This window comes from Rousettus aegyptiacus, unplaced genomic scaffold (genome assembly GCF_014176215.1).
Source record: "Rousettus aegyptiacus isolate mRouAeg1 unplaced genomic scaffold, mRouAeg1.p scaffold_m13_p_9, whole genome shotgun sequence".
NCBI lineage: Eukaryota > Metazoa > Chordata > Mammalia > Chiroptera > Pteropodidae > Rousettus > Rousettus aegyptiacus.
In genome coordinates, this window is record NW_023416312.1 from 106,392,494 (window position 1) to 106,413,256 (window position 20,763).

General features: G+C 37.9%; 1 protein-coding gene across 1 annotated transcript in view; it reads right to left on the reverse strand.

Annotated features, from left to right (window-relative positions):
* ZDHHC15 (zinc finger DHHC-type palmitoyltransferase 15) overlaps nucleotides 1–19,045 on the reverse strand; it is a 45,486-nt gene extending 26,441 nt beyond the window's left edge. The window contains exons 1-3 of the mRNA XM_016130745.2: nucleotides 18,814–19,045; nucleotides 10,900–10,926; nucleotides 1,319–1,413 (exon numbers count right to left, since the gene is read on the reverse strand). Of these exons, the coding sequence (XP_015986231.1) occupies nucleotides 1,319–1,413; nucleotides 10,900–10,926; nucleotides 18,814–18,949 (258 nt within the window). The 5' untranslated portion in view covers nucleotides 18,950–19,045. The remainder of the gene's footprint in view (nucleotides 1–1,318; nucleotides 1,414–10,899; nucleotides 10,927–18,813) is intronic.
* Nucleotides 19,046–20,763: the final 1,718 nt, after the last annotated feature.

A 20,763-nucleotide genomic window follows, 5' to 3' on the forward strand; every position in this document is an offset into this window, starting at 1 on the left:
TCAGCGACTCCATTCCTAATTATATACTCAAGAGAAATGAGTGTGTGTGTATGTGTGTGTACCGAAAGACATGTATAAAATTGTTCATAGCAGCTCTGCTCATAATAGAAAAAAATAGTAACAACCCAAGTGTCCTTCAATTGATGAATGGATAAACCAACTGTGTGATAAAAGGGACTAGCTAATAGCTGTAAAAGGGAATGGACGAATGAAAGGTATGTCAACATGAATGAATCTGGAAAACATCCTGAGTGAAAGGCTGACACGAAATAGTGCATACTATGATTCTTCCGTCGTGAGGGTCAAAAGCAGGCAAAGCTAGTTTCAGAATATTTTCATTGCCCCGAAAGGAAACCCCATGTACATTAGGCAGTCATTCCGCATTCTCTGCATCCCCAGACCCTGGAACCACTAATTGACTTCCTCCCTAATTGGATTTTCCTTTCTGGATATTTCATGTAAGTGGAATCAAACAATATGGGCGTTCGGGGTCTGGTGTCTTTCAATTAGCGTCCTATCTGTAGGTTCATCCCTGTTGTAGCATGTATCAGTAACACATCCCTTTTTATGGCTGAATAACATTCCATTGTATGGTCATACTACACTTGATTGATTCATTTTATTGATGTATAATATGGGTGCTTTCTACCTTTTGGTTATAGTAATAATGCTTTATAAACAATTGTGTACAACCATTTGTTCGAATGCCTGTTTTCAATTCTTTTGAGTATATACCTAGGAGATGAATTGCTGGACCATATGGTAATTCTGTTTAACATTATGAGGAACCACAAAACTGTCTTTTCCACCAGCCACACCATCTCACATTCCCAGCAGCAATGTCTGAGGATTCGGGATTCTAAGCATCCACACCAACACTTGTTATTTTCCACCTTTCTTTCTCTCTCTCCCCCACCACCCCACCCCCACCCTCTCACCCTGCCTCCCTCCCTGGCTCTTTATCTGTCTTTCTCTCCCTCTCCTCTCTCTCTCTCTCTCTCTGCCACCACACTTCCTTCCTTTCTTTCCAATCATATTGAGTATGAAGCGGTATCTCCTTGTGGTCTTGATTTGCATTTCTCTGTTGACTAATCTTTTCATGTGCTTGTTTTCACCATGGCTTGTGAATTCAAGAACTCTTTCAATAGACAATCCTACCCTTCACTTACTTTTATCACTAAGTCCTTTTTAAAGATTACCCTGAATCTCTCTTTTGTAATGGAAGGTTGTCTGTTCCTCATTTTGCCCTCTTCTCAGCCTTTTTGGCATTTCTGCTTTCCTCTCTTTTTAGCCTTTGTGAAGTAACCAGTATTCTTACCTTCTGGTTTGGCTGTTGTGGGAGTGTAAAAATAGACTTCCAGTAGGTCCAGGTAAAGAACACAAAGATGGCATGGTAGAATATGAGGTAGATAACTGAAATTTAAGAAAAAAAAGGTATTTACACTGTCTTTTTGTCCATTTCTAAGAGTTCAGAAAGACATAGATCTCAACAAGAAATTTCCAGTTAGTGTTCCTATTACCAAGTATTTTTGTATTACTATGAAATATTAATTCTTACTTTTTCCCACACAGTAACAGAAACAATTTATAATGCCAAATTTTAAACCCAAAGGAAACCATCAACAAATCAAAAAGACAATCTACCAAATGGGAGAAAATATTCGCCAATGATACATCTGATGAGGGGTTAATATCCAAAATTTATAAAGGACTCATACAATTAAACCCAAACAAAATCAATCTAATTTTTAAAAAGGGACAGATAAAATTCAACACCAAAAAACAAAACAACAAACAAAAACACCCCAAGCAATCCAATAAAAAATTGGGCAGAGAACCTGAATAGGCATTTCTGCAAAGAGGACATACAGATGGCCAACAGACATAAAAGATGCTCAACATCACTAATCATCAGGGAAATGCAAATTAAAACCACAATGAGATATCACCTCACACCTGTCAAAATGGCTATCACCAGTAAATCAAAGATCGAGTGTCATTAAAAAATAAAGACTGAGATTTGGAAAACTTTTAAAAATAGCCTACTGAAATTGATCGTAGGCATATCCTATGACCCAAAGACCAAGTGCTGGTGAGGATGCGGAGAAAAAAGAACTCTCATACACTGCTGGTAGGAATGCAAACTGGTGGAGCCACTATGAAAAACAGTCGAAGTTTCCTCAAAACATTAAAAATAGAACTACCTTAAGGAAGATGCATGTTTTAAAAGCTGCCATTTGCTTCTGCGATAAAGGGGAAACATCGTTTATGACAACGTAGGGGAAGTTACTGTAGCCAGTGGTCATTATCTTTGTCATTATGAGCACTGAAGAGATGAGAATGATAGTATTTGGATAGCACTATAGAGTTACAATGTGCTTTGATACTACTATCTCATTTTATTTTTTCAATTACTTTGTGAGATAGGTAATAGAATAGGGATAGTTAACTACAGGGGTACTTGATTATGCAAAGCCACATAGGTACTAACTACATAATGTAACAAGATTTTAAACAGAGGACTTCTGACTCTAAATCATAAGTTCTTTTCAGTAGTCCCAAAGACTATACACTTTTGTATCATGCATCGTACCTTTGAGACAATTATAAAAGTGGCTCCTCACTTCTTTTTATACCTTTTGCCACCTAGATAGCTCTACTGATATGGGAAATTTCAGTATTCTCCACGGAGGTCATTATAAGATGGAAGGTCAGTTTACTGGTTCATTTTGAGTTCTTGCGTGATAAGTTCTTATTACTTAAATCCATCAGAAAGACTCAAGGGAATGATGTTACTTACAACCAAGTTAACGGGGCTGAGCCTCTCACACATTTATGACTGAATTGAAAAACATTGGTCCAGTGCTCCTAGTCCTCTGGTAAAAGATTTCTTTTTATGTGCTTGATTTGTGTAATTATAAAATCTCATTTTAAAATTCAAGCAACATAAAGTAAGAAGTAAATGTCCACCCTAAACATACATCTAATTTCCCACTTCTACCTCCTAAGGGATAATACCTGTTTGGTTTGGTGTTTGATGTGTGTCATTCCAGATCATATATATATATATATATATATATATATATATATATATATATATATGTTTATATGAACATAACACATATGGAATTTTTATAATATTAAAATTTTTTCATTGTGTTTCTTTTGCGAGGTAACACATCCATCCACAAGGTTCAAAAATGTGAAGGTATAAAATAATACACAGTGAAGTCTCCCTTCTGTCCCTGTCCCTCAGCCACCTAGTTCCCTGGAAGCAAGAAATGTCAGTGCAGAACTTTATTCTGTATTCTTTCGGATTTTACACATTTAAAAGCACCAAAACAGTGTGCTTTTTTTCCCACACCAATAGCAGTATTCCAAACACACTGTTTTTTACCTTATTTCTTTTTCACCTACTGTAAGTCAGAGATCATTCACTTAACATAACTCAGAAAGAGTGAGCTTCCTCGGTCTCCTTTTAAGAAGCTGCACGGGATTCCATTGCATGAATGTACCATAATTTATTTAACCAGACTGTCTCTGATGGAAACAGTGTTTTCCTCCTTCTCTGGCTAATGCAAATAATGCTGTAATGAATAACCTTATGCATATATCATTGGCACATAGGACCAATTCCTTTAAGTGGGATTGCTAGGCTCAAACCTAAGCCTTTTGGTAGATATTGCCAAATTGCCATTAAAAAGGGTTTATTTACAATCTCATCACCAATGAATGAGAGTGACTTCCTCCATCGCCTTGCCCTCATGAAGTGCTATTACAATATTTTATCTTAGGCAGGACTTTTAAAATGTTTCTTTATGTGTTATCGTTACCAGTTTTGTTTCTTTGACTTCATGAAGTTTATACAGGGAAGATTCCATAACTAAGCTAGAAGGGACATGTGTTAACCCCTGTTCCTTTGTTATGGAATGGGAATGTGGGACCTTTGGTTGCAAAAAAATTAAGAAAAATAATTTTATGTTTACCCTCTCATTGTGCACTCCAAAGGTAATAAGCTTCAGCAATTTGGATCACCAGAACAGTGAGAACTAAACTCTTACACTTGGTAACATTTTATAGATATTTATTTTTTTGTTCCAATGATTGGGATGGGAACTGTGGGACTGTAACTTATTTCAGGTCATGCTACAAATTCATAACTGTATTCTAAGGTTTCACAGAAGTTATGAGTACTTTTCTATAGATGGGTGGAAAATGAGTGATTTTAAGATTAAATGGCCAAGTTAAAGTCATTCAGTAGACTGGTAAAACAGGGACTATACAGTAGACTTAATAAAAATCTTAGAGAAGGTCAAGAACATAGTGATCATTTAATTCAACCTCTTCACTTTATAGACAGGTAACTGAGGCCCAGACAGGTAAGTGACTTCATTAGGGTTACCCAGCAAACTTGTGGAAGAAACGGAACCTAATTCAGGTTTCTTCACTCCCAGTCCAGAGCTGTTTTTTCTCAGAACAGTGGTTGTCAAATTTCCATGTGCATTTAAATCAACTAGGGAGATTATTAGAAGGCAAATTCCCAAGCTCTACACAAAGATTCTGCATCAGTAGTTTGAGGTGGAGTCCAAGAATCTAGCAACTCCCCCAGGTGATTCTGAGACACCTTCAAGCACGAGAAACCGGGTCTTAGAGGTCTTTGGTTGTTCAGTCTGAGTCCCAAGGAGGAAGCTCCTCTTCAACACCCGAGGCAGACAATTCGCCACGTCACTGCCACATTTCAGCCTGCAGTGTGCATTACTGAACTATGGATAGGCCTCATGATTCTCAATTTCCTCTCTCCTTCTCCTTCCCCTTCTCCTTCTCTTTCTTTCTCCTTCTCTCTCTCTCTCTCTCTCTCTCTCTCTCTCTCTCTCTCTATATATATATATATATATATATATATATATATATACACACACACACACATACATATATATATTATGACGTTCTCAAACTGCCTTAAAAAACTAACAACATATTGATTTATAATGAATTACTATCTAGAATAATCATTCTTACAAACTGCAGGGACACTGAGTCTTTCTTTTCAGGTGTGCTGCTCAAGTAGGATTTCAGATAACTAGAGATATCAAACAGCTAGTGAACTGTATCCGTGACCTGCCACTACTCAATGACCTTGAAATGAAGTGGGAAAACATCTTTTTGAAGCAAGCTGGCACAGTAGAGCCTTTTGCTTATCTGGTAGCTATCACAATCACGTGGTCTCAGAAGCTGCTGCAGCTGTGATTACCATATGAAAGCCAGAAGCTTTGCAAGTGTTTTTTTCTTTCCACAATTTGGAAAGGTTTTCAGGAGCAGAAATCAGCTATAAGGAACATGACCAAGTCCCGGAGAAAAGTCCATCTATGCATGCAGTTCTGAATCTAGTCGCTGCGTTGCACTGTCAATATCCCAGGAATAGCTTCTGAAATGAGAATTACTACTTGAGCTTTTTTCCTGAAATAAATGAGTTATAAACACCTTGATAAATTATGGAATCTGAAACTACATGGTGGAAGTAGCATAAAGTTTTTTTTTACCAACCTCTTCAACCATCTAGAAAAGTTGCCTTTTCTGTGTGTTGCTCCCGGAGACTAATGGGAAGTGAGTGCGTGTGTGTGTGTGTGTGTGTGTGTGTGTGTGTGTATACACATTCTTGTGTGAATAATAACGAATGCTATGGCTGTTACTGTGGCAATTATCTAACGTACCTCTTTTCCTTAGAAGATATTGTTGGAAACTGTTTAGTTTTTAAAAGACACTATTTTCTATAATACCTTTTGTATAAATTGATGGCCAAAAGCATAGGACTTGGTAGGGATGGGGTAATGGGGGGAGGGGTGTACCTTTCAACTACATATTGTAATTCAAATAGGACCGGCTACTGTAGTTTTAGCAATTGAAAGAGCCCTCACTCAAATCCAATTTTGGCTCAAGCTAGAAATCCCCAGATTATGATCAAGAGTAAATCTGTCACCCAGACAGTCACTTCTCCCTTGGAGTATGGCACCTAGCAATGAGGTGTTGACGCTAGTATTTGAGAGCCTTACTTTACTTTCATTGCTTTATAAGCTCTAACAAAAAGCTACCCCTTGTCTCTCAGCTATTTGAAGGAGTGTTTGGCGAGAATGGGGTTAGAGGCCCATAGATTGTAATCAAACAGCTAAGGATAGTTCATGAGAATACAAGAATTGTTCAAGAGTTGTTTCCATGATTTAGCTATCTCGTAGGAAAACATGAGATTTTTCTTAAGAGTTGGTTCCAAGGTTTAGCCAACTATCTACTAGGAGTCTCTCCGATGGTGGGATGAAATTCCAGTGCTTTTACTTATTGATATCAACTTCAAAAGTTAGGGTTCTCTACCAAGTATCCTAATTTCCCCTAATTATGTATTAGGCATCTACCACTCATCAGTTTTTATAAATCTTCTATAAAGCTGGCTACGTCTTAAGTCTATACAAATTCTGGGGAATAATGAGTTTCATAAGTTTTCCAGCACCATGCAAAGCAGGGCTTCATTTTACTTGCCTTAATATTTTTCACGTTCGAGTGTATTTGGATTTGGTAAACTACAAAGCTAACAAAACACATTGCCTTCTGGTATTTATAAACTTGGATTATAGCATCTTTTAGTTTTTGTTTTTCCACGCTGAAGAGTCCCCTGTTTTGGGTCTTCTTTGGGCACTGAAGTGTCATGCAAAATACAATGGATTCGAAATCAGATGACTGGGGTTTCAATTCTGGATCTGCCACCTTGAGAAGTTACTCAACCTTGCTGCTCTCATATGTGTACACACACACACACACACACACCAACAATCTTGTCAGTTTGCCTTGAGGGGATGTTTTGAGAACTAATTGACTTAAATACGGAAGTACCTCACAAACTCTAAGGAGTCAATTAATACTCGTTTCCTTCCTTTCTCTTCTTGAATCTTATTTGTTTTCTGAGCTACGGTGGTAAAAATTACAGAATTTAGGGGCAGACGTACCATGGCCTTGTTCAAAAAGAAAAAATGTTTTGCTTCCAGTCCTCTTCATGATAATGTCTACTTAACATTTCTTTGATTCATTGACCTCGGGCATAAAAAAGTACACAGGGCAACAACCCTTAGGGAATAACCTTTGGCTACTTCCCTGACTTAAAATGGGTAGGTGAGAAGTCATCGTTCTGTACATATCATTTGGATTAGGTATATAGCCCAATCTCTCCATGTTGTCAGGGATACTCATGGCAGACACCAAAGCAGAACAGAGACTCTCTATTGTCCATAGGGAGTTGTGAGCCAAGTTTTCACTGGTTGGGGAAGTGGCAGAGGTTATCACAATCCCAGCTTGGTTCCCTCAGAATGTATTTGCTTTTGTCGATGCAACCAATAAATCCTGTACCTCATTAATATGATGTTGACTTGATTTATTTTAATATAAAATTTTAGGTTTGTACATGAATATTCTGATCAGCTTTATTCATAATAGCCCAAACTGGAAACAACCCAAGTGCCCATCGATTGGTAAATAAATAAGCAAATTTTGGGACCTCTAAAATATACAATTCTACTCGGTATATAAACTACTCATACACACAGAGACATGAACGAATCTCATATGCATATTGCCAAGTGAAAGAAGCCAGATACAAGGGCTACGTATTTTATAATTCAATTTAGATAACAGTCCAAAAAAGGTACAACTACAGGGACCAAAAATGGATCAGTGGTCGCCAGGGTGGAGAGTGAGGGCACTGCTTGTAAATGGAACAGAGAGAATATTTTGAGGGGAATGTAAATGTTCTATATCTTGATGATAGTGGTGTTTACATCACTGCATACATTTGTCAAAACTCATCAACCTGTGCACTTATAAAGAGTGATTCTTATTGCATGTAATTATATCAATATACCTGACCAAAAAAAATAAATCTAATATCAGGCCTTTTCCAAGGATGAAGAGATACAGCTACAGGCCGAGGATCAAAGACAGTCTCTAGAGCTCTGGAATCTTCCCTCGAGCATCTGGAAGGACTATGGCCCACTGACACCTGAATTTCAGACTTCGGCCCTCTTAGAACCATAAGAGAATAAATTTCTGTTGTTTTATGCCACCACGTTTGTGGTAATTTGTCATGGGAGCTCTAGTTAACTAATATACTCTCTATACTGTTTTCTTATCCATAAATGGACACGTGATCACACTTCATAGGGCTTTAATGAGAATTAAATGCACCTAAGGCACGTTAGAAGGGTAGCTGGCACATAGTAAGTGCACTTGAAGTAGTAATTATTACGACTCTAACAGTTAAGTTACCTTAGTTATCTCTGAGCCTCCATTCTCTTCACTTGTTAACTGGTAATAATAAAAACAGTCTAACAACCTCTAAATAAACAAATAAATAAAATGGGCCTTTTCCTTTAATGTCTTTTCATCTTAGAGTAATTTTTTATTTTAATTTTTTATTTTTCAATTACAGTTGACATGCAATAGTCTATGTTTCAGGTGTACAGCACAGTGATTAGACATATAACTTATGATCACCCCAATAAATCTAGTACTCATCTGACACTGCACATAGTTACAATATTACTGACTGTATTCTCTATGCTGTACTATATATCACATGACTATTTTGTAACTACCAATAAAAGTACCAATTTGGGCCTTTTGAGCCACGCTTCTCTTGCTCGGGCCTACATCCACGTCCGGAAGTGTACTTTCCCTTCTAATAAAACTTTTCTACTGTAAAAAAAGTACTAATTTGTACTTCTTAATCCCGTCCCCCTTTTTCACTCATCCCCCAACCCCCCTCCATCTGACCATCACTAGTCTGTTGTTCTCTGTATGAGTCTGTTCTCGTTTTGTTTGTTCATTTATTTTGTCTTCAGAGTCCCTATATAAGTGATATCATATTTGTCTTTCTCTGTCTGACTTACTCCACTCAGCACAATACACTCTAGGTCATCCCTTTACTTTTAGTCTGTGTTTATCTTTCATTCTCATGTGAGTCTCTTGTAGGCAGCATAACTAAAGATCTTGTTTTGTTATCCATTCAACCGCCCTATCTTTTCATTGGAGCATGTAATCTACTTACATTTATAGTAATTGTTGATAGATATATAGTTATTGCTATTTTATTATATATTTTTTCTTTTCTTTTTTCTTCTTAAAGAAGTCCCTCTAACATTTCCTGGGCAAGAAAAAGTTACAGTATTTCCTGTAATACTGGCTTAGTAGTGATGAATTCTTTTAACTTTTTCTTGCCCAGGAAGCTCTTTATCTGTCCTTTGATTCTAAATGACAGCTTTGCTGGGTACAGCAGTCCTAGTTACAGATCGTTGCTTTTCACCACTTTGAACATTTTGTGCTAGTCCCTTCTAGCCTGCAAAGTTTCTGTTGAGAAATCGGCTGACTATTTTATGGGAGCGCCTTGTAGGTAACTAACTGCTTTTCTCTTGCTGCTATAAGAATCTCTCCTTGTCTTTAACCTTTAGCATTTTTAATTATGATGGGTCTTGGTCTGGCCTCTTTGGGTTCATCTTGTTTGAGACTCTCTGTGCTTCCTGGGCTTGTATGTCTATTTCCTTTACCAGGTTAGAGAAGTTTTTTGTCATTACAGTTTCCTTCCCATTAAAATGGACATAAGTTTGTCTACATCATTGTGTTGATATAAATATCGAAGGAGACAACATATATACAATACTTAGGAGGCTACCTGGCACAATAAATTATAGTTTCCAGTAATAACAATATTTTTGTCATTGTTCCTATTATGGTAGTGCTCCATCTAAACCACCACCTAATTTGTCTTGAAAGCTTATTGTGGAAAATTATATATATATGATCTTTGACCTTAAGAACCATACATAAGAATAAGAAGTAACTCAAGACTTGCTTTAAGGCTATAATAATAGTAGCAAGCATTTAAACAGTAATCCATATGTGCTGTACTCACCACTACTGTAAATGCTTTACATGCATTAATTCATTAAATTTTCACAACGACATTAGGAACTAGGTAGCATTATTATTTCTATTCTACACATGAATAAAATGAGCACAAAGAAGGTAAAATAATTTACTAGGATGTAGTGAAGCCAGGATTTGAATTTAGACAGTTTATCTTCAGAACTCATACTTTTAACTTCTGTGGTCTACTGTCTTCCCACCACTCTGCTCTGCGGCTCTCATAGTCAACACCTCTGTTAAATGAGTAATAGCAAACAGGAGATTTAAAATGGCACAATATGAATGCTATGTAGTTAATGAATTACAATTAATTCCCATGAAGTGAGAATTGAAAGTGACTATATAAAGTGGCTACATAAACACTAATGATTATGCCTGCTAAAAATAATGTAATGCTAAAGGTTTGTCAAAACTCATGCTTCACTTATACATTTTTAATGGAAAATACCTTGAAATTTTTAGAATGGTAGAATAAACTGCAGACCAAGCCAAGATGGGGCTGATAAGTGGAGAGCAGTACAGTAAATATATTAAAAAAGTGATGGTGAAGGACTTAACCCTCAAAAGCCCCCAGTAGAGCCTTACTCCATGCCTTGAAGAGGGGATGATTTGGATTAAAAAAAGACAAGGTATCTAGGAAAACAGTGATGAACCAAGAGAGAGCCTAGAATCACTATGGCCAACAGAGCAGTTACCTGTGCCCTTCTCTATCATAAATCATGGTAACTTTCAATTCCTGTCCTATAGCCAAAGGGGCCACTGAGAATGTGTTTTGCTGACCTGTAGGTAAACTTCTTAAAAACTTCTTAAAAACCATTGTCCTAAACTTTCCAGTTCAGTATAGTCCTGGGAAAGTTGCTCAAATTATAGGCTTTCATATAACTCACTTTTAGATAGAGAGATACAGTCCTGCCAATAAAATTCACCATACCTTCTTACCTTTTTCTGCTGGGCTCAAAACAGTCACTGTGGAAAGAGAGGAAAAGGTCAAAATTAGTGATATTTTAAAACAATTTTCTAATCCATTTTTCCATAGCATCATTTTTGAGCAATTTAGTCTGTGGTACTTTAGGGAATCATCGGCCTGCTGAGATAAGGGAGGGCGAAGATTAAATTCTATTGTTTGCTATCTTCCTTCATCTTAAACCTTGAGTAATTAAGAATTTCTACTCATTCAACAAATACAAGTATAACTTGATTTTTTAAAAAACAGCAATAAAACATGGTAGTAAGATCTGAAAAGCTGATTAATAAGGAGATGATTATTTATTTTCTCAAAGTATTCACTGTTGAATGTCTTTAAATACCAAGCACCTCTCATATATTTAGAGGTAATATAGTGTGGAAGTTGCACGCCAGCTCTGAAGTCAGACTATCTGGGATAGAAGCCCAGTCACACTATTTTGAGATCCTGGGCAAGATCCTTAAATTCCCTAACAGTACGTAGCTCACAAGGTTACTTGAGATTTAAATGAGTTAATGCATGTAGTGCTAAATGAACATTATTATATTTGAACTAAGATTTCACACAATCTCAGAACTGGAAGGGACTTTAGCAATCTTCTTGTTCATCTGTCTCATTTTACAGATGGGAAAAATGGACTAGAGTAGCATCAAATGATTTGCCCAAGGTCATAGAGCAAGTCAGTGGTAGAGTTAGGACTAGATCCCAGCCTCGAGGGCTTTTCCATGTGCTGTGTCTGCCTTTCCCAGTCATTTCCTGTTGGCTTACCTCGATATATACATAACATTTGTCAGAATGTCATTTGTACAAACTGAGGCCTACCACCAGTCTTTACTGGTCACCACCAACATCTATGTGCACTTGTACTAGGTGCTGAAGAAAGGTGAAATTACGAAGTATGGCTCTCAGTCTTGAGAAGCTTTAAATAGAATAGTTTTTATATGCAATGATAAACACTTAAGGGTCAGAAAAAATGGAGGAAAACCCAGAAAATGAAACTATATTCTAAGGGCTATTTCCTTGGGTCCTTCATCAGTCATACATTCTCTTTCTCTTCTTTTGCAGGTGTTTTTGTTGAGTCTTTAAAAATTCTCCTCAATAATCATTTGAATGGACTTGGTCAGATTTCTTCCATTTTTGTCTGTGTCACAACACAGAGTTAATCTTCAAAGTATAGGCGAATATTTTTTCTTTCTTACTATTTCTTTTATGGCTACAAGCATTCATGAAATCTCTATCAAATGACTAACTGACCAAAAGTTCAAAGAACAGAGACTTTATAGAACACACATAACAAAGAATACAGTCTTTAATAGAAAAAAAAAATCATTGAACAAGTAAATAACAACTCAGAACAGGAAACAAAAACAAACTTGGAGGAGAAAAGAATCTGACTTCTATTTACCTAGGTAAATATAAAAGCCACGTAGTATTGTATTTTTCTTTTTCCACTCTTATTTACTATATGATTTAAAGACAAATACATAAAACAGTAATGATAAATCTATGTTAATAGGCACACAATACATAAAGGTGCAATTTGTGACAATAACAACATGAAGTGAAGAATGAAGCTGTAAAGGAGCAGAGTTTTGTAATTTTTAAATTAGGTTGATATTAATTCAAATCGTATTATTATAAAGTTAACATGTTAATTGTAATACACAAGACAAACACTAGAGGAAAAAAGTACATATAGAAAAAGAAATTGAAAGCAAAATGAGTACACTAAAAATAAATATCAAATAATAATGCAGTAAAACAGTGAGCTATCTCTATACACATATTAGAATGGCAAAACTCCAAAATAATGAAAATGTCAAACGCAGAAAATGGTATGGCATAACAGAATCTCTCATTCATTGCCCATAGGAATGCAAAATGCTACGGCCACTTTGGAAGGCAGTGTTTCAAAGCTATCATATAAATAGTAACCAAAAGAGAACTAGGGTGGCTCTACTAAGACAAAAGAGACCTTAAGTTAAAAATTGATACAAGAGACAACCGAGGATGTTTTATATTGATAAATGGGCTAATTCATTAAGATGACATAACAATTATAAAAATCTACATATCTAACAACAAAGTGCCAAAATATAGGAAGCAAACTGACAGAATTGAAGAGAGATGCAAACAATATTCAAATGTTACCTGAAAATTTCAATACTCATTCTCAACAATGGATAGAACTACTAGACAGATGATGAATAAGAAAATAGAGGACTTGAATAACACTGTAAACCAACTGAACCCGAGACCAGAAGAATACGCATTTTTTCCTCAAATGTACATGGAACATTATCTAATATTTTATACTACAAAAAAAAATCTCAGTAAATTTAAAAGATTGAAATCATACAAAGTATCTTCTCTGACCCATGGAATTAAATCAGAAATTAATAATTCAATGAAAACAACAAAATTCAAAATTATGGAGAAGTTAAATAACACACTTTTAAACAATCAGTGGATCAAAGAATAAATAACAAGTGAAGTTAGAAAATACTTAGAGATGAACGAAAACAAAACACAACATACCAAATCCTATAGGATACAGTGATAGCAGGACTCAGAGAGAAATTTGTGTCTGTAAATGCCTATATTATCAAAGAACAAAAATCTCAAATCAATGACCTTACTTTATACCTTAAAGAACTAAAACAGAAGAGTAAATGAAACTCAAAGCTAGCAGAGGGAAGGATATAGTAATAAAGCGAGTAAAGAAAAAACAAAATAGAGAACACAAAAACAACAAAATCAATAAAACTGAAATTTGGGACCTTGAAAAGATCACCTAGAATGAATGAGGGAGGAAAAAAGAGAAAGAATAAAATTTCTAATACCAGAAATGTAAGTGGAGATATTAATAGAAAACTTGTATAAATAGAAAGGATTATAATAGTAGAAACAACTGTATGCCAGCAAATTAAATAATGTAGGTGAAACGGACAAATTTCTAGAAACACAGAAACCACCAAAACTAACTCAAGAAGAAAGAGAAAATCTGAGCTGACTTTTAAATGAAAAGATTGAATCAATAATCAAAAACCTCCCAACAAAGCAAAGCCAAGACCAGATGGCTTCACTGACAAATTGTATCAAATATTTAAGAAAGAATTAACACCTATCTTTTTCAAACCCTTACAAAAATTTAAAGATAAAAGAACACTTCCTAACTCATTCTATAAGGCCAGCATTACCCTGACACTCAAGCTAAATAAAGGCATCATAAGAAAAAAAAACTACCTACAAATATCTTTTATGAATATAAGTCTAAAACTATTCAATAAATTACTAGCAAACCAAATAGAGCAGCATACTAAAGGATAAAATATCATGATCAAGCGAGATGAATCAGGAAATGTAAGGGTGGTCCAACATATGAAAATCAATCTCGTAATACACTGATTAATAAACCCCACATGATCATCTCAATTAATGCTAGAAAAGCATTTGACAATATTATACACGCTTTTGTGGGGTGAAAAAAGCTCAAAAGACTAGAAACAGAAGTTCTTCAACTTGATAAAGGGCATTTACGGAAGCCCCACAGGTGCTCGATGGTGAAAGACTGAAAGCTTTCTCCCTCAGATAAGAAGCAAGGTCAGGATGCCTGTTTTCACCACTTCTATTCAAGATTGTACTGGATGTTCTAGCCAGTGTGATTAGGCAAGAGAAATAAAAAAGCATCCAAATTGGAAAGAAGAAATAAAATTATCTTAATTTGCAGATTATGTAATCCTATGTATAAATAATTCTAAAGAATCCACCAAAAAACCATCTCGGAGCTAACCAACAAATTCGTCAAAGTTGCAGAATACAGGATTGACACCCCACATCAGTTTTATTTCTAGGCATGAGCAATGAACAATCAGAACAAGAAATTAAGAAAACTATTATGTTTGCAATAGCATCAAAAAAAATAATAAAATAAATTTAACCAGAGGCTCAAAAGTTATACACCTAAAGTTCCAAAATACTGCTGAAAGTAATTTAAAGAACTAAGTAAATGAAAAAATATCCCATGTTCATGGATTGGAAAACTTGATGACAAGTCTCTCCAAAATATTATACAAATGCATTGCAATCTTTATCAAAATTCCACCGATCATTTTGTAGAAGTGGAAAGGCTGATCTTAAAATTCATATGGAATTGCAAAAGACTCTAGCCAAAACAGTCTTAACAAAGAAAAATAAAGTTAGAAAAATCATACTTCTTAATTTCAAAGGTACAGTAATCAACACAGTGTGGTACTGGCTAAAGGATAGACAAATGATCAAAGAGACCAGAAATAAATCCATACACCTATTGTCAATTGATTTTTGACAATCATGTCAGGACTGTTTAATGGGGAAAGAATAGTCTCTTTTACAAATGATTCTGGAACAACTACATAACCAATCACATACAAAAGAATGAAGCTGGACTCCTACCTCACACCATATAAAAATTTAACTCAAAATAGATCAAGGACTGAAATGTAAGTGCTACCATTATACAACTCTTAGAAGAAAACACGGGTAACTCTCTATGACTTTGCATTTGGCAATGGATTCTTAGATATGACATCAAAAGCACAGATGACAAAAGAAAATATAGATAAATTGAACTTTATCAAATTTAAAACTTTGTGCATCAAATGGTACTATCAAGAAAGTGAAAAGACAACTCAGAATGGGAGAAAAATCTTACAATTCAGCAACAAAAAGACAGATAACATGATTAAAAAAGGGCAAAGGACTTGAACAGACATTTCTTTAAAGAAGACATGTAAACAGCCAACAAGCACATGAAAAGATGGTCAACACCATTAATTATCAGGGAAATACAAATAAAAATCACAATGAGATGCCACGTCATTCCCACTACGATGACTATAATTAAAATGGAAAATAGCAAGTGTTAGTGAGGATATGGAGAAATTAGAGCCCTCCTACATTTCTGGTAGGTATATGAACGTGTGCAGCCGTCATGGAAAAAATGTGGAGAGTCCTTAAAACATTTAACATAAAATTAATACAGCCCAGTAATTTCCACCCCTCTCCTTGGTACTTACTGAAAAGAACTGAATACTGGTATTTAAACAAATACTTGTACAATTTTTTGTTTATAGCAGCACAACTCATAATAGACAAAAGGTGGAAACAACCCAAATGTCCATCAACTGATGAATGGATGGAGTGCGGTATGTACATAAAACAGGATGTTACTCAGCCATAAAAATGAATGAAGTACTGTTATATACTACGATGTAGATGTACCTCAAAAATAATACGCTAATCGAAAGAATCCAGACACAAAAGGGCACATAATGTATGATGCCATTTATGTGAAACATCTAGAATAGGTAAATCCACAGTGACAAAACACAGGCTAGTGGCTGGTAGGGACCAGGGGGAGGAGGAAATGGGGAATGATTGTTAAGCCGTGAGGTTTCCTTTTGGGGCGTTGAAAATGTTTTGGAAGTAGATATTAGTGATGGTGTACAACATTGTGACCATACTAAGGGTCACTGGATTGAACATGTTAAAATGGCTAATTTGATGTTATGTAAATTTACCTAAAAGAAAAATGGACACTCTTACTTTCCCATCTATCTAAGAGTATAAGCTGCTTATTTTCTTGAGCCAGGCAGAATCCCTTACACTCTCATTAATAATATTAATAACAAGTTACTATTTAATGGGTTTTTACAATGTGTTGTCAACTGTGGTGCATGCTTTTCATGTGCCATATCATTTAAGCAAATATTTGTGGTATAAATGAACAACCACACAAATAAAGTGCATGTGAGGTAACTGATGTTGAGAGAGAATTTTCTCAACTTCCCCCAGGTCTCCTAGTTACTAAATGGCAGAGTTCAAACTCTGAGAACTGTAAGACACAATTACTACTTTTGGCTTCAGCTCTAATCTCACATTAGAGAGAAAGACATCAGGTTCTATTTCTGTAAAGAAGTTAAGTCCTTAATATTACTTTTTGAGCCCTATTGAAACTTAGATCTGTTAATCTGGTTGTGTTGTTTTGGTATCAGTCAGCCTTGACATCCAATTCTCCATTATTGACTAAACAGGTGACTTTAGGAAAATTCGATTGAGAAACTCAGGTCTCTCATTTGTTAAAGATAGTTAAATAAAAATGACAGGATGACTGGGGAAGTCAGAATTGGAAGTCAAGGCTACTTTACCCTCCTGTTTTTTAAATAATGGTAACTGGAGCAAAATGCTAAGAAAACATTGTTCAGGCCAAATAACATACATCTACTGGCTACATTTGTACTGTGAGCCACAAGTTTTGACCTGTATCAGTTGAGAAGAGGCAGAAAGTTAAGATACTGTGGAGGTTAAAGCATGGACTGTGGTTTCCATCCAAGCTCGGCTATTTTACCAGCTTAGTAACTCCTAGGTCAACTTCTCATTCTGCTGTACGTCGGTCGTCTTGTCTTTAAAATGGGCATAATGATAGTATGTACGTCATCGGGTTAGTGTGAAGATTGAAAGAGAGGGACAGAGTAGTCATTTAAAAACAGTGTCTGGCATATAACAAGTACTCTGAAAATACGTTAAATAAAACAAATAAGCTCTAAGTTTCCTTTCAGCTTTTACTATTATGTGGCTTAAGAAGAATTTGTAGAAAGCCGATTATTTGTACTGATTCTGACTTGGTCTGTACCTCCATTTGCTCATCTGTTTCTCAGTTTGCACATGTGCATCACGGGGACTGTAATGGCACCTGCCTTGTATGGTTATTGTGAGGATTAAATGAGTTAATATAAAGAGAGTTGATATATCTACAGGACTCAGAACATTGACTAGCACAGACTAAGTAGTATTTAATTGTTAGCAGTTATCCACTGAACGTACCTCAGTAGCAGATTTAGATTGAAAAGAAAAGTAGCCTAAAAGTTGTAAGTGTGAAGGCAACTAATTGAATTTGTTTAATAACTGTGTGCATTTTCCATAATAAATGTAAGAAGGAAATGAGGAAAATTCGAACTCTGATGCCCAGAGCTGATTAGAAGAAAAGTGTGTATTGGAAGGAGAGTCACCTCCTGCCTCTCTAGTTAATCCCAGTCTCCCTGGAACAGAGTGTTGTATTGGCACATAGGTAAGGGAGGGAAGGTATAAGTGGAGTCAGATCGTGGGTTTACAAAAGCAGGACCCTCACCATAATTTCTAAATGAGAAGAAGCTGGTATGAAGACATAAGCAGTCTGAGAAGGACTTGGAAGGGCTGTCCAACAGGACAAACAGGAGTCCTAATGTGCAGGGAGTGGAAATACCCCGGGATCTCACAGTGGATGAACAGGGAGCGTTATAGGGTGTAAGTTTAAGGGTGCTAGGGGGGGCGTCTAGATTGGAGCTGACAGTAAGTATCAGTGGAATCTCCTTGCGGTGGAGATGGGATTGTTGAACACGAGAGAGGACCACTGGACAGCGATGAATGCCAGTGCTGGGCAAAGGAGAAGCAGTAAGAGAATGCAGGAAGTGTTCTGAGATTCCTCGTGAGGGGGCATGGGGAGCGGGGTTCCTTGTCGGATGCACTGGTGGGATTCGTCATGTCAGCGGGCAGTTGAAGGGTCCGGGGGATGTTGCGTCCTCAGCTTGGTGGGGCGGGGTTCCCCGGAATGAGGACGCAAGGCGCGAGTGGTTTTCCTGTATGAGAAAAGGGAGCCCCATCGGGAAGGGCCAGTGCGTAAGGCCAAGAGATCTGTAGGTAGCCCTGGGTGGTGAGCGAAGGCGACACGGCGGGACCCTCGTGGGACGGCTCCAGAAATGCTGTGGGAAGCCGCGGTGTGGGGGCTGAGGACCCAGGGCGCGCGGGCGCGGAGGGAGGGCCGGCCGTGCCGCCGGAGCACGGTCCCCCGCGCCGGTGCCCGCCGCACTCACCCAGGCAGAGCTCGAAGACGTAGGCGTAGTAGGACCAGAGCACGACGAGGACGATCACGAGCACCGGCACCCAGGAAAGCACCCGGCGGCAGCAGCGCAGCCCCCAGGCCAGAGCCATCTTCCAGCCCCGCCGCATCCTCGGCTCGAAGATCGACCGAGCGGGCCTGCCGGCGCGGGGCTGGGCCTGGCCGCAGGCGGCGGCGCGGCGCTCCACTGCCTACCCTGGCGGCGGCCGCCTCGCGGGGCCGCCCGGCGCGAGCGGCATGAGTCACGGCGCGGGGGCGCGGGCGGCGGCGGCGGAAGGCGGCCCGGCCCAGGTCGGGGCTGCGCGAGCCCGAGCGGCCCGCAGCCCGCCCCGCGCACACCCGCAGCGGCAGCGACGGGGCCCGCCCATGCGCGGCGACTGCTCTGCGTCCTCGCTCGGCTCCCCGGATCTCTGCCTCGGGCCCTTTCTCTTTGTCTCGCTGCCACGCAGCGAGCGACATGGGAACCGGAGCATCTCCCGCTCTAAAAGCCACCCGGCCCCACCCTCCTGCTCCTGCCTGCGGGAAGCGCTGACCACGTAGTGCTGCGGCAGCTGCTCGGCCAAAGGCCGTTCACGGGGCGCTTCCTTCTCTTCCTCCCTCCCCCGACTTAGCTCCGTCCATTTTCAGAATGAGCAAACATAGTACTACAGAAAAACAAACGGGGGAGACATCGAAAGCTACAAAAGTGGTGCTATTTAAGCCGACTGTTAACAATGAAAAACAGTTTGCCAGGCGCAGGACAGTGCAGGTCTTTTCACACTGAGGGGAGCATCATTTCCGAGCGCACAGACCGGTAACAACCCAAAGTGTTCAACACACAACTAGCATAGCTTAAGGAGACTGAGACAGGGAACACCATGTGAACTCCCTTTCAATTCCCCGCACACGACTTGTGGACATAATTTCGTAAAGCAGATTATGAACAGCCATTAAAGGTTTTCGGACAGTGCAATGACATCATCAGATATATTTTTGTAAAAGAACTGGCACAATTTCAGAGATGACGATGGCCTTAAAACAGACTGATTAGGAGGTGAATTAATTAAACAAATGTTTTTTCAAGTACTTGCTTTGTTTTAGATCAAGTTTCGTATAAAAAAAACGGCGGCTGTGTCCCCAAGAAAGTCATGTTCTCATTGCAACGATAGGTGTTCGATGACATTACTGCAACAATACAAGTACAGCAAGCTTTCGACATTTATGAATTTGATACTCATTATTTAACATTTTCCAAATGTCTACATCATGAACAAGTGTGTGATTTTGCTAAGAGCCATGTGTGATTCACATTCTGTACGACCTTGTGTGGGAGCAAAGGGTTTCAACAACGTGGCTCTCTGTTCTTTATCCGCAGTTATATATGCCGTTAATTTCCTGAAGGGAAAAGAGCTTTGCTGTTTCTTTTCAGATTAACGTAATTTCATGGTTGTATGACTAAATTAACGGTGTAATTAAGTGCAGACTCATTTCCGTTGCAGTATTTATTTTAATAGTCCAATTATTTGAGCCCTAAGGTTCTGACACAGATACTCAAACATGGTTTTTCCAGCTTTATCGAGATCTAATTGACAAATAAAAATTGTATCTATCTAAGGTGTATAACATGATTTGCTTTACATATACATTTTATATGTGAAATGATTACCACGAGCAACCTAATTCACACATCCCTCACCTCACAGTTACCATGTTGTTGACAGTTTTTATCGAGATGTACTTGACGTGCAACATTTTGTAAGTTTAAGATGTAGGACATATTGATTTAATAGATCTGTAACATAATTGCCATGGTAGTGTTAGTTAACACCTCTACTGCATCACATAATTTAATGTCTTCTAGTGCTGGGAACAATTAAGATCTACTCTCTGAGCAAGTTTAATGTTTATAATACAGGTCTGTTGTCTAAAATCAACCTACTGTGTA